Raw genomic sequence first — 14904 nt, 5'->3', positions numbered from 1 at the left:
ATGGGGTGCAAAAGTATAAAAATATCTGTGGATAATAAAACAATTAGGTACTGATTACAGAAATGACACATCTTCCTATATCTATCGATGTACAGAATAAAAAAAAAAAATCTTATTTTATAGAAATTAACAGTAAAACCTTATCATAAGAATTTTAAAGAAAATGCGTTTTTTAAAGGTAAAGAAAAATGCCCTTAGAATTTAATGCATACAGAATTTTTTTTTAAAACCCCATCCAGACCCTCACATATCTTCGATGTTTATTTCCTATATGTGTATAACCATCAATTCGATGTAAAGACCTCTAAACTAACTTGACCAAAAACTTAAATCTGAAGCGGGACAGACAGGCGAACGGATGGACAGACGGACGAAAGAATGGATGAACGATCGCGGACGCACAGACCGAAAAACATAATGCCCCTAAGTGGGGCATAATAATGCCTCAAAAATTAAATGCAAACAAAAAGTAAGGACACCCTAATCCGGACCCTCACATATCTACGATGTTTATTTCCTATATAAGTATATTAAACATCGATGCGATCTAATGCACGCGGATTTATATTGATTGTTCAATGGTTGTACGTATGAATAGGTGTAACATATTGCGACATCATTTAAATTTAAGTACTTTATCAATGAAAATAACATGATTATGAAATACATTAGCATACTCAATATATAAATCATTGACATCAAGAAAATGTTCCTGGTTTAAAAAGAGGTATGTATTTAAAAGTGTAATAGTAATATACGCAATATTATTTTACTGATTGAGTACTCTTTGCTTTACGTTCAGCGGCAAATATATTTCATCCATATTCAGAACGAGAAGGAAATATATAGTGAAATTGAATCTTGAAGGTTTAGGTTCTGCAAGATTGGATGACCTTCAGGGACGACGAGGGTGAAGGACGGAAACTTTGGACTTCCTGGAAAATTAGGGTTTTATGGGATGGGTATGAAATTGCAACAGTCCACGTACGGACCCCTCTTATATTTGTTGCAGGGGTTCTTAAACCTGCAAAGCTCCTGCATAATATATTATTTTCAATGTCCTTTTTCGACCGGACGTTGCTGCGAATTAATACATCCATGAAAACCAAAGTAGACGACCACAGTGGTGGGTCGAGGTTTAGGGGTTGGGGTTGGGGGGGGGGGGGGTTATTAATATTAAGAATGCATTTGAATGTAGACATATAGTCGGATCCCCCCTTTTACACACACTTATTTCCTGGATTAGGAACACCCCTTATATAAATGGATTGATCCGCGCCCCGTGGTTTTACATTTTGGAAAAAGTGTTGATAATACTTGATAATATTTTGATAAATTTCAATCTTATTCGGTGATCTTCAAATAAGGACTAGCCTAATTGTCGAAGGTCCGGCAGTGGTTCTTTTCATGTACTCCAGATTCCTCCAGATATAAAACTGAGCACTTAACCAAAGCCTGTCAAATGTTCATTATACAAGGTCCCATGATTGGTATAATAAAATAATGTCTAAGATTTTCTTTATAAATTATCCCCCCTTTATGTCCTAATCTGTATCTCTTGCATCCGTTTTTCTCCATTCTATATCTTGTGTGAATTGCTCTCTATTCTGTAAATCCAATTAGGCCCTCATACATGTAAACTATATAAGTTTTAGTATAGTACGTTCTAATAGAAGTGTCGACATTATTATTCAAACATGACTATTTCGCCTTGTTTTTATAGAAATAAGAAGCTGCGGTATGATTGCCAACTCAGATAACTCTCAACCAGATACTAAATAATGTAGAAGTTAAAACTGACTTATAGCACTCATATGTCCTTCAACAATGAACAAACCATATATCTTAAAAATATACCAACAAGTAAAATTTTGATAAAATATCGTGTTGTTAAAGAAATCATAAAAAACATAAAAAAAACCTTATAATGACACATGCTATACTGCGATTACACTCCTTCTTACCTTAAAAAAAATCTGATAAAATTCGTATCGGTAAAGAAAATACATTGGCGGCACAACAACACAAAAGACATCTAGAAGTCAATAAAATAATTTGGCATTAAAATTAGAATCACGAATCTTATCAAAGGGAACATGTATACTAAGTTTCAAGTTGATTGGACTTCAATTTCATCAAAAACTACCTTGACCAAAAACTTTAACCTGAAGCGGGACAGACGGACGAACAAACGGACGGACGAACGAACAGACGGACGGACGGACGGATGAACGAACAGACGAACGGACGCACAGACCAGAAAACATAATGCCCCTCTACTATCGTAGGTGGGGCATACAAAACTTATGATCATATAAGAAAACTTATTAGCGGCGCAACAACGCAAAAAGACATCTAGAAGTCAATAAAAAACAACATATAATGACACATCACTTAGGCTAGGATTACACCCCTTATTACCTGTACATAATAAAACAAAACAACTTACACGCATCTATATTTATTTACGTTCTAAGAAGATCGGAAATAACTCTTAAGCCTTACAAGTTATAGTTATATTTTTAGGAAATGCATCAAACATTTCAAACGAGGAAACAACCGTATGATAATTCATATAGCTAAAGTTGCAGCTGGATTTATTCCATTGTAAGGTATGTTTTTCAATGATAATACATATTTGCTATTTGTTTCGATGTCTCTTGAAGCCTGCTACTATATATATAATTAAGATTTATTTTTTTAATCGTGTGCAATGAATATTTGTTTCACCTGGCAGAGGTTCCCATGGAAACTTTTTGATAAACGATGCCTAGTGGGGGTCGAAAAAATATACTAGGTAAGAGACAATGATCTCGGAAAGTTCAGAAGTAGTTGTTAGATAGCGTAAAGCCATGTTGACAATACAAGACCAATACCAAATTGTGAAAACAGATGAAGAGAACGGACGTTAAAGAGTTGATAAAGTACACACTCCAACTAAAGTTTGCCCAATGTTTTGAATTATTAGGTTCTTGAAAAATGAAAATAATTATTGGAAAACGAAACGATGTTTATAGGATGTTTTACAAAGATGTCATTCGTATTTATTTTTCATTATGCAAAATATTACTTGTATAATTCACAGTCGCTTGGGTATATGATACAAATAAAAAAAACATTTTTAGTTGATTAAGATATTGAATTTTCTATATTTATAATCACTTCTATGCGTGCATGTCTCACACTCGAAACCAGGTGAGACATTCACAGAACTTGAAGTGAAAGATATGCATAATAAATATAGAAAATTCCATATTTTAATCAACAATTTTTTTATATGTATCATATACCCAAACGCCTGTGGTATAATTGAATACACTCGACAGAACGCAGTTTTGTTACAAAATAACGTAAAGATATAAGAAAGCATGCTTAAAGTCACGAATGCATAACAAATCAATAAATGTACATATAAACTTGGTTCTTTTTATACCATAACGCTTAAGGTAATGTTTAATGGTCTGTGTAATGACCAAAAATCACTTCTGAAGTATAACCCGCCTTACCTTTTAGCCATGTACAAAATGTATGTAAACAAACTTGCGAAATAAGTTGACTGTAAGTGTATATAAGTACATGTAAGTATATTAGGGTCTGGGTTAATTTCTGACGTTTTTCATGCTTTTTTTTTAAATTATTTTAAAGACATTTGTCTGTATTGTTTTTTTGTTGTTTTCCATTATTCTCTCTATTTTTTTTATATTTTTGGCATCTGAATTATTTCTCTTTTTTCAGCCCATTATTCTGTTCATATATACATATATATATTCGCATCCTAATTATTTCTCTTCTCCCCCCTTTTCATTTTACTTTTTATATGTTTGGTCAGTTTTTCTGTACTCTTGGTCTACCTGTAATTTCAAAAGTGGGACAATCGGGAAGACGCCTTATTCTGTTAACCTCATTTAATCAAGATATGATATAAAAGTAATAAAACAATATATAACTATCACACCAATTAGACACTTGAACTGTCTATCCTATTTCATTATATCATATATCGATATATATAAAACGCATTACCGGGTCTCGTTTGTTTAGTTGACAAGTATAGTACATAAAGTACATGTACAGTGAAACCTGATTAAACCGAACCATGAATAAACCGGAAATCTGTCTATTCCAAACTTGTTCTGAGGACCAATCATATCACATTTTATGCATCGTGAACCTGATGAAACCGAATACCTGCCAAATTCGAACAAAATCTCAAGTCTCGAAAGGGTTCGGTTAAGTCAAGTTTTACTGTATTACTGTATTATATCTTGTCGATACATCTTTAATTCCTGTTTAAGATGACTTAGTATAATACGTTATATCATTGATAAAATTGTTTTTATCTTTATTGTTAAACATTCATTACAGGGCATTTGAACAAGCCTGCCATAACAAAGGATTATGGGGGGGGGGGGGGTCTGCTATTTTGTAGACATTTAATTTTTCACCCCTTTTTTCTATAATCTTCAAATATTTACCCAATATCTCTAATCTACAAAAAATTTACCCTTTTTTGTCTAATCTTCATTTGTTTGCCCGTTTTTCTCTAATCTTCATGTTTAAGGACATTATTCTTTATTCATTTAACCCCCTCCTAACCCTCATAACAAATACTGTTGGAAAAGCTCTGTCAGAATGCCTATGATCATATACCAAATACATCAGCGTTTTATTAAACTACAACAGTATCAATCATGCATTGAAATATAAGGTAAATATATAGAAGAAGATGTGGTATATTTGCCAGTGACACAACTCTAAACTAGAAACCAAACTGACGCCGCAATTGACAACTATAGGTCATCATACGGGTTTCAACATGGAGCAAAGTCCATACCGCATAGTCAGCTATAAAAGAATGACAAATGTAAAACAATTCAAACAAGAAAACTAAAAAAGTCCAATTTTGTTTTCTTCACAACAAGTTTCCGTAAACGTAAATTCGACGTCCGTATCTTAGCTTGTCGAATTCAGATTTGAACCTACTATAGTATATTTACAAGTTGATGAAAATTTGCATGTGCTACTTTTTGAGTTAAATGAGGTAGAAATTTTGTATATTTGCTATAATATTCGGATTGATAGCCGTATTTTTCCTTTCGAAAGAAATGCATTACTTTTTTTTTAAAAGATAATCACGAATAGTTTTTTGTGAAAAATTTGTAATTTCTGTATTTTATAAGTATCTTAAAAATTTATGCAATGAATTGTGTCGCCTTTGGCGAGAGACTGAGTACCATAATAGGATTCAGATATACGATTCAACAAATACTTAATTTCAATTGTTCGTTTGTTAATTTTATCTATCTAATTGTAATAAATTATCAATAACAAGGTCAAACTAAAAAAAAAAGATTGTGATAAAGGCTTGTTTTGATTTAACCCAAATACATATATGATCAAATAACATGTATGGTCAGTTCGTACTGGACCGTACGCGTATACTCGTACGGTCCGACCGTACGAGTAAACGTATACGGTACGGACCGTACGCGTACGGTCCAAATACTCATATGGTCTGGAACATATATTTATCAAAATTAAAAAAAATGAGATTGATCGTAAGTATACTGAATTATAACTTGCGAACAATTTGAATCGTAAAAGTTGTTTTTTTGAAACCGACTGTAGAACCTTGACATCATAGATATAGATTCAAGACATTACATGTTTTACTTTTACAAATAATTACCTAGAAGAGTGTTGTCTTATTGACACTAATACCACATCTTCTTATATCTAACGAAATAAGTTGTTTGTCTTTTGTTAGTTTTTCGTTTTTACATTGGCGTTGTCATTTTTTTTCAACTTGTGAGTGACAGCTTCTTGTACACTGTTAGTCATAACGTTTTTAAATGTACTTGAATTGAACCAATATTTCATTTTGCATGTTATTATAACTTTTAAAGTGCATTATTTTATTGGATCAAAGTGTGTCACCACTAGTTGTAAGTTTTCATTAAAAAAAAACGTTTGGACTTTTCCTACAACCGTGAAAATGATCTGAAAGTGGCTGTAACCCACCAAACTGAAATTTTGCGACTATACATTTTTACGATATATAAAGCTTTAACTAAACAATTTCAAAACCACTTTAAGTCTTCTTTTTTTTTTTTTTTTTTTTTTAAAGTAAATACACTATAATCTTCTTTTAATTAAGTGTTTATAAGTGAATAAGTTGAATTTTGTTAATTATCATAATTTCCGTGTGACAAGTAACTTACATAAATGGGTGCACCAAGTAACAGACGAACTTGGCTTTAGCAAGTAGCTGACAAACTTGACAGAAGCGAGAAGCTGACAAACTCGACAGAAGCTAGTAAATGACAAACTCGACAGAAGCTAGTAGATGACAAACTTGACAGAAGCGAGAAGCTGACAAACTCGACAGAAGCTAGTAGATGACAAACTCGACAGAAGCTAATACCTGACAAACTCAACAGAAGCGAGTAGATGACAAACTCGACGGAAGCGAGTAGATGACAAACTTGACAGAAGCTATATCAGCTGTTAAACTCGACTGTAGCCAATAGCTGGAGTCACTCTAACATTTATCAGAACTACCCGAGTATTTCTAACATTTATTAAAACTACCCGAGTTTCTGCAACATTTATGAAACTACCTGAGTTACTCTAACATTTATTAAAATACCCGAGTCACTCTAACATTTATTAAAACTACATGAGTTCCTTCAACATTTATTTAAACTACCCGAGTTACTCTAACATTTGTTAAAAAAACCGAGTCACTCTTACATTTATTAAAACTACCAGAGTGTCTCAGTAGCTGACAAAAACTCGATAGTAGCGAGTTGCTGACAAACTCGACAGTAGCTAAATCAGCTGTAAAACTCGACTGTAGCCTATAGCAGCTGTAAAACTCGACTGTAGCCTAAAGCAGCTGTAAAACTCGACAGTAGCCAATAACCGGAGTCACTCTAACATTTATCAGAACTACCCGAATCACTCTCACACTTTTTGAAACTATCCGAGTCACTCTTACATTTATTGAAACTACCCGAGTCACTCTTACATTTATAAAACTACCCGAGTTACTTTAACATTTATGAAACTACCTGAGTTACTCTAACATTTATTAAAACTACCCGAGTCACTCTAACATTTATTGAAACTACCCGAGTCACTCTTACATTTATAAAACTACCCGAGTTACTTTAACATTTATTAAAACTACCCGAGTCACTCTAACATTTATTAAAACTACACGAATTACTTTAACATTTATTATAACTACCCGAGTTACTCTAACATTTATTAAAATACCCGAGTCACTCCAACATTTATTAAAATACCCGAGTCACTGTAACATTTATTAAAACTACCCGAGTCACTCTAACATTTAATAAACTACCCAAGTTACTCTAACATTTAATAAAACTACTCGAGTCACTCTAACATTTAATAAAACTACTCGAGTCACTCTAACATTTAATAAAACTACTCGAATCACTCTAACATTTAATAAAACTACTCGAGTCACTCTAACATTATTATAACTACCCGAGTCACTTTAACATTAATTGAAACTACCCGAGATCTAATTAACATTAACTTTATACGCTACATTATTAGTCAGAGAAGCAGTAAATCAACGTTTAGAATCTGGCTTAACGTGGTCGAGATGTGACTCAAAAATCTTCTATCACATATTGAAGCATGATGACTTTTGATGTAACTTTTTTCCTAAAATAAACTATTATGTAGCAACCATATAAATGATTACAATATGGCCTATTTTAAATTCTCTATTGTTTAATAAGTTATATAAAAAATAACGAAATGAATCAGTTTTAATTCGTTAATTGTATAATTTTAATACCTTTTTGACATAACATTTTAAGGATTGCCATCATCATGTGACATTACTTTTTTGATTTTATTATTTATAAAACAAACGATACTGGAGAAAACATTTTTAAATATCCTGTTTCTTGTAAAATGTAAGTAGTGAAAATATACGACGTGTTGGTCAGTTCTTCCGATTATTTTATTCCGGAACTTTTGATTAAACGAAAATGAATAAATAAAAACGTAAATAAATGAAAGTTTATCTAAAAAAATATAAGCAAATAGGATTTGTTTTTCAACAGTTTAATTTTAGAAACAAAATGGGTTTGGTGATATCTTTAAAGCAGTTTGCTTTATATTCGTTTTAACTTAAAAACGTTAAAAGAAAAACCAAAAGTATGCTACCGATTTCTCTTCGCATGACGGAGTTTAAAGAATAAATTCATCGGATATTCTCGAGACATGACGTTTTCAATTAAGAAATCATTTTATTGGCGGGAATTTGCCCCAAAGTTGGTCCTCGGGTACAAAAAGCGTCAATTTTGACCTTTTTTCGTTCTGTTTCTCGACCTGTAAGTCCGAGAGGTGCTAATAGTTGCATCCATCTGTAGTTTACATGTAGCGTGGACACCAGTGAACACTTTTATCACAACAGTTGTTAGGTCGGAGTGAAACTGATCTGGGTTCATCAGTGTAAAGAAGGTCATTTGCACCAAAATTCACCAAATTTCGGAATTTTTCCAATTTTGAACTTTAACTGGACAATTTTGTCCGATATCAAATTTTGAAGTTCGTATTTGAGCTCAAAATGAATATTTAAAGTGAGAAACATGACATGAATAGTTTCAGATTGAGGAAACGTGCATACACTACGAAATAAATGGTATTACGATGACCTCTAAATGTATGGAGCGCCATTGATGCCAAAATAACGGTATTCCGGGTACGGCCGTAATATTACGGCCCCCGCACGACAAGGGTTAAAACAAATATTTATTAGTTCATAAACTAGAAATATTGAAACTGAATGTAACATTTGAAAAAGACCTGTTCGAAGAATCTGACTCCTTGGTGACCGATAAACCCTTAGTAGCGGTGTCGACACGTAAATTAAAAAAATTAAAAAAATTATAATGATATCCATTGTTCTAACATAGAATAATGGCACTGTAAATAATGATCACAATCGATTTAGAGCTACAAAGATTCGAACGCCAATGCGATACAACTTCTGAAAGCAGAAGCAGAAAGGGTCAACACATTTCCGGTCAATTTTTCCTGTTAGTGGAAACCGAGCGAAGCAGAAGAAAGCAACACCCATTTTTCTGGTCATTGGCTATATATAATGTGAAGACTTTTTTAAGTTGTAGAATTGATTACAAATAGATTTATATTAAGAGAATACGAATGCGAAAGTTTTATTTTAATTCGGTTCACATATAACATATATATACGGAAGCGTATTAGGGACATAGAAAAAAATAAAATTGGCAGTGAACTTTATTTTCAAAGTCGAAATTTTGACATTTCAAATGTCGAAATTTTGACTACAACTTGAAATTTTGACTTTTCAAATCCCGAAATTTTGACTTCAACTGAAATTTTGACTTTCTAAAATCTTGAAATTTCGACCTTTTTTAAAGTCGAAATTTTGACTTTTTTAAAACTTGAAATTTCGACTTCATAAAAAGTCAAAATTTCAACTTTAAACTCAAAATTTCTACTTTTTCTAAACTCGAAATACCATCTTTAAAATCTCGAAATTTTTATTTCAAAGTTAACATTTTGACTTTTGAAATCTCGAAATTTTGACTTTTTCTAATTACTTTGAAAACTTTGATGTTAGTATTCAAACACAGTCATTATAATTTTAGAAGGAGAAGACATGGACGCAAATTATTAAAGCGTCATCCACACATTTTTGCAATTTATATTCAGAAATTGGTTTTGTTCTTTAATTAAGATCAGTTAGTATTTAATATTGAAAAGAACCTGCATTTTGAAAGAACATTTTTTTTTCTCTCCATATTCCATGTTTTAGTTTCCACGTCACTGTCATAGGATCGACACTCTGATGATATTTAGCATCACAGTTTCAAAGGCCTGTTTGGATTCCAAATAGCAAGTCACTGACTTTGCCTTGTTTAAACAATGGTAAATCAAGTAGCAAAAAATGCCATGCATATTCAGAACAACCAATGAGCTGCTCAGTTTTCTAGGTTGGAAATTTTGAATTGTTGGTTCTTTTTTCTGGAACATTGATTAAACCGTACCAGTTGGCATTCTTATGACACAACTATTAACACTAGTCTTTATATATAAGACTGTTGAATAAAAGTGTGTCGTAATATAGGTGTGTCGGAATAACAAGGTTGTCTTGATACACATACATCATGTATATGAAGTCCAGACTTGAAATATGTATTTGAACGAGAAACATATTTTATTTATTCTTCGGCAAAAAAAAGATTTTCTATCTAAAATAACCTCTTTAAAATGGATTAGTTTATTAAAATATGCTTTAAAAGTTTATGATGTATATGGCTCTCCGTTTGTTGATATAAATGACTGTGAATGTGATAGACGCAAACGTTTAAATACTGAGGAAAATCGAAATTTTGAGTTTTAAAAAAGTCGAAATCTCGACTTTAAAATAAGTCGAAATTTCGAGTTTAAAATAAGTCGAAATTTTGAGTTTAAAATACGTTGAAATTTCGAGTAAGAATTAATTCGAAATTTCGAGTTTAAAATAACAAGTCGAAATTTTGAGTTTAAAATACCTTGAAATTTCGAGTTTGAAATAAGTCGAAATTTCGAGTTTAAAAAAGTCGAAATTTTGAGTTTAAAGTTGAAATTTTGACTTTTTATAAAGTCAAAATTTCAAGTTCAAGTCAAAATTTCGGGATTTGAAAAGTCAATATTTCAAGTTGTAGTCAAAATTTCGAGATTTGAAATGTCAAAATTTCGACTTTGAAAAAAAAGTTCACTGCCAATTTTATTTTTTCTATGTCCCTAATACGCTTCCGTATATATAAGCTCTTGCATTAGAGCTTTGTTTATATGATTAATAACATATACATAATATAAAAACACAGAACTTGCCGACTATGACATACATACATGCAGATATTTGAGCAGCTACAATATTTTCAAATGCATAGATACATCTCATGCGTATTGATATACACACAAAGCACTATTAAACTACATATCTAAACATGCCAAAACTGATGCCTTTTTTAAAAGAGGGTAACTCATTAAAATTTAATAATCTACATTGAGGCCCTCAAAAAAGAACCTCGAACGTAACTAGTACATTACAGATAAAGAGATGCATACATTAAAAGAAATACTTCATAAAGACCAACTAAGCCTCTAAACCATATTCGCTATAGCTAAGGGTTACGATCCGGTAACATCATCTCCTATGACTGGATCGTAACTCTTGGCTACCGAAGATGCCTTGAAACCATTTAAAGCTTTAAGTTCGAGTAGGTTCACGTTAAGATATTTTGAAAATCAGATATTAAGAAGAGGGACGAAAGATACCAAAGGAACAGTCAAACTCATAAATCTAAAACAAACTGACATCGCCATGGCTAAAAATGAAAAAGACAAACAGACAAACAATAGTACACATGACACAACATAGAAAACTAAAGAATAAACAACATGAACCCAACCAAAAACTAGGGGTGATCTCAGGTGCTCCAGAAGGGTAAGCAGATCCTACAGATCCTATGTAGTAGTTTCTACATATAAATATATTCATCAATATATATATATTTAATTGAAATTGTGTTCACATACAATTTTCATATCTATGGAAATACTTATCTCACAAAGTAAGAACGGTATGAATGTGATGTGTATCGTGTCAAAAATATCGAAGTGTATACAAGAACAATAAATTATTTAAGGGACGACATCAAAAGATCAATGAAGGATAAAAAACTTAATTCAAATAGTTTGGGGGGGGGGGGGGTTAAACTTGCTGCAAGTTTTGTTTATCCTACATCGATTTTACATATATCTATATAGGTCAATTAATCTTTCCCAAGTTAAGTTAAGAGAGGGGTAGGGGGGGGGGGGGGGGGGTCATTAAAAAAACTATCTGAATTAAGTTTTTTTTTTTTTTTTTTTATCCTACATTGAACTTTTGATGTCGTTCCTAAGTCTAAAGGAGTTAAATTTCATTTAATTTAAATTGTTGTAATAATATTTTGTATTTGTAATTTTCAGCATGGAATCAAACTCAACGAACGATACTCATATCACTTTGGATGATATAGATTATGAGCAATTTCTGAAGAAAGATATTCCAGCCACTGTCTTTCTTATTCTTCTCTCAATCATTGGAAGTGTAGGCAATATCCATACGATCTTAGTTTATCTCTTTTCGCCAATAATGGCGAAATTGGCGGTTCGATTTTTCATCCTATGGCTCGCCTCTATTGACCTTACAGCATGTTTGTTTTGTATGCCTTTTGAGATTTTTGACATCCGGTACAGCTATACCTTTTCGTCAGTCGTTGCTTGTAAATTCTTCCGATTCCTGAATCATGTCGTTACTTTGGCTTCCGGTGGACTTCTAACCGCCATTGCCATTGAAAGATTCCGAATTAACACTAAACAGTTGCATCGGAACACGAGGAAACCTGGGACTTGGATAAATATTATATCAGGTATAATTCTTGGGGTTGCTGTTGTATTATCAATTCCAGCGTTTGTATTTTATGGTTTGAATGAAAAGGAAACGGACATTCTTGGTTTGACGGGTAAAGACTGCACTATTTTATCGGAGTATCAAAATTTACGCACTGCTGTCTCATACTCCGGCGTAGTTATTCTTCTAAGTACTATTTGCGTCATTGTATGTGTGGTTATATATGGAAAAATTTTATACGTGATATGCACTCAAATGAAGAAAGAGAAAAAACGAAAAGACAAACCAAATCACTACCACATAAATGAGTCCACGTCCGACGTGAAATCATTTAATACGCAAGCTATCTCAACAATCAATAATAGTGAGGTGGAACTGAGAAATGTTCAAACGGAAGTGACAGTCAAATCGAAAGATAAGTCGTCAAAAACAGCCAGCAAATACGAGAAAGGGAGACGACTGACTATAAGCCTTATAGTGGCAACTGCCGTTTCGTACGCAGGATATTTAATTTATGTGTTCACAATATTGGTAAAAATTACGAATCCTAAACTGTACGAAAATAGTATTCGACCAGCAACTGCGATTCTTCTACGTGCGTATTTTATAAACAATGCATCCAACCCTATTGTCTTTTGTCTCATTGACAAGACTTTCAGAAAGGAATGTTTGAAATTGTACAAGAAGACGATATGTGCTAAGAAATTGTACCAAATGTATAACTGATGCATGTAATAATATGAGCAACAGGATAATGTATACACTATTATAACAGTTATTAATAGCCATGCTGCATTGCTGCATTGTAGGACAATGCTTGGATAAAAAAAGAAAACTGCAGGCCATATTTCGACTATTTTAACATGATTCTTAAATCAGGGAAAGGCCAGTGGTTATCACACAGATTCGACTTTGCACCACAAACTACAAAACAAATAGCATATGAGTCATGTTAGATGATATGCGTATTAAAAACTAAATAGTAAAAAAAATATCCAAGTGAAGCATTGTAAAGTCTGTACATTTGTCTTCTAATGTTAACTATGTCAAACAAAAAAATGTGTACCGTTTCTCACAATACGATACTAAAATGATCAGCATGAATTATATCCTGAAGCTATCATACACGATGTAGTTTCAGTGGCGGATCCAGAACTTTTCCTAAGGGGGGCCCGCTGACTGACCTAAGGGGGGAGGGGCCACTCCAGTCATGCTTCAATGATTCCCTATATAATCAACCAGATTTTCCCACGAAAGGGGGGGGGGAGGCCACAAAGCCCCCACCCACCTGGATCCGCCTATGAGTTTGTCATGGTCACTGAACAAAAGTTATAACCACAAAAAAAAAAAAACACACGCAAAAACTCCAACCAAATAACGATGTAACATAAATAATTCCTTTGAAAAACGGAACAGAGTCAATAATTTAACGTGAAAAAACAGTGTGAATTTCGAAAAATAAACAATATTACCTACTTTACTTGTCCTCGATTTTTCTTGTGTTTTTATTCTTCGTATTCTTTCAACAAAGAATAGCTTACAAAATGTCAACAAGAAATGTATAAAGGTCTGAATTGGGTTTACAGAATAGAGAATAATGCACAAAAAGGGCAGAAAAAGGTATACAAAATTTATTAAAAAATAGCTAATTGTAAAAGTATGCACACAAAAAAGATGAGGGAATAATAGGGTGCTAAATATAAAATGAATAATAATGAGCCAAAAAATAAAGAAAAAAGAACAGAGTCAATAATTTAACCTTAATATGTAGAAATATCGGAGAATGAAGAATATCGAGACCATCCAAACCTTTTATCTTATTGATTTGCCAAGAAAAACATTATATCATAACTTGTTTTGTTATATCTCAACCCCGCCCCAACACCTCTAACCAAAGCAGAACAAGCAAACGCACAGCAATACGCACATTTCGAGTCCGATGAAATAGTAATAAAAAAAAAAAACAACAACAAGCAAAATGACAATGATACATTTATTAACGTCAATTAAACTGAATGGACGATTATGTCTTCATCATATGGAATCAAACAAATTCGCTCCCGTTAGTATTACAATTATAAACCTTACTTACAAAAAACGGAAATACCCAGTTGGATACAGAAAATATAATTAATACATGCATGCCAATAAATTCTGATAGTACAATAGAATTTGGTCCCAGTGATACTTCTGCTTATCCATCTACATAAAAAAAGGTGCCCATATACAGTCAGGAATATGACAGTTGCTATCCATTCGTTTGAGATTTTGATTTTGCCATTTGATAATAATTGGGGACTTTCAGTTTTGAATTTTTCTCGGAGTTCAGTTTTTTTGTGATTTTACTTTTTTCTGATAAAATTAAAGAAATTGGTCCAAATGACAATCAGAATGACGCTGACATTGAAATACCAATAATACGTGTTATGAAG

General features: G+C 32.6%; 1 protein-coding gene across 1 annotated transcript; it reads left to right on the top strand.

Annotated features, from left to right (window-relative positions):
- The first annotated feature begins 551 nt into the window (after positions 1-551).
- Positions 552-13269, top strand: LOC134690616 (cholecystokinin receptor type A-like). Its single transcript, XM_063550586.1, has 3 exons — positions 552-584; positions 2527-2607; positions 12049-13269. The coding sequence occupies exons 2-3, from the start codon at positions 2564-2566 to the stop codon at positions 13196-13198; spliced, it is 1194 nt and encodes a 397-aa protein (XP_063406656.1). The 5' UTR covers positions 552-584; positions 2527-2563; the 3' UTR covers positions 13199-13269.
- The last annotated feature ends 1635 nt before the right edge of the window (positions 13270-14904 follow it).

The sequence above is a fragment of the Mytilus trossulus genome, chromosome 11 (genome assembly GCF_036588685.1).
Source record: "Mytilus trossulus isolate FHL-02 chromosome 11, PNRI_Mtr1.1.1.hap1, whole genome shotgun sequence".
Classification (NCBI taxonomy): domain Eukaryota; kingdom Metazoa; phylum Mollusca; class Bivalvia; order Mytilida; family Mytilidae; genus Mytilus; species Mytilus trossulus.
The sequence above is the reverse complement of the archived record's forward strand: the minus strand, read 5'-3'. Positions and strand labels throughout refer to the sequence as shown.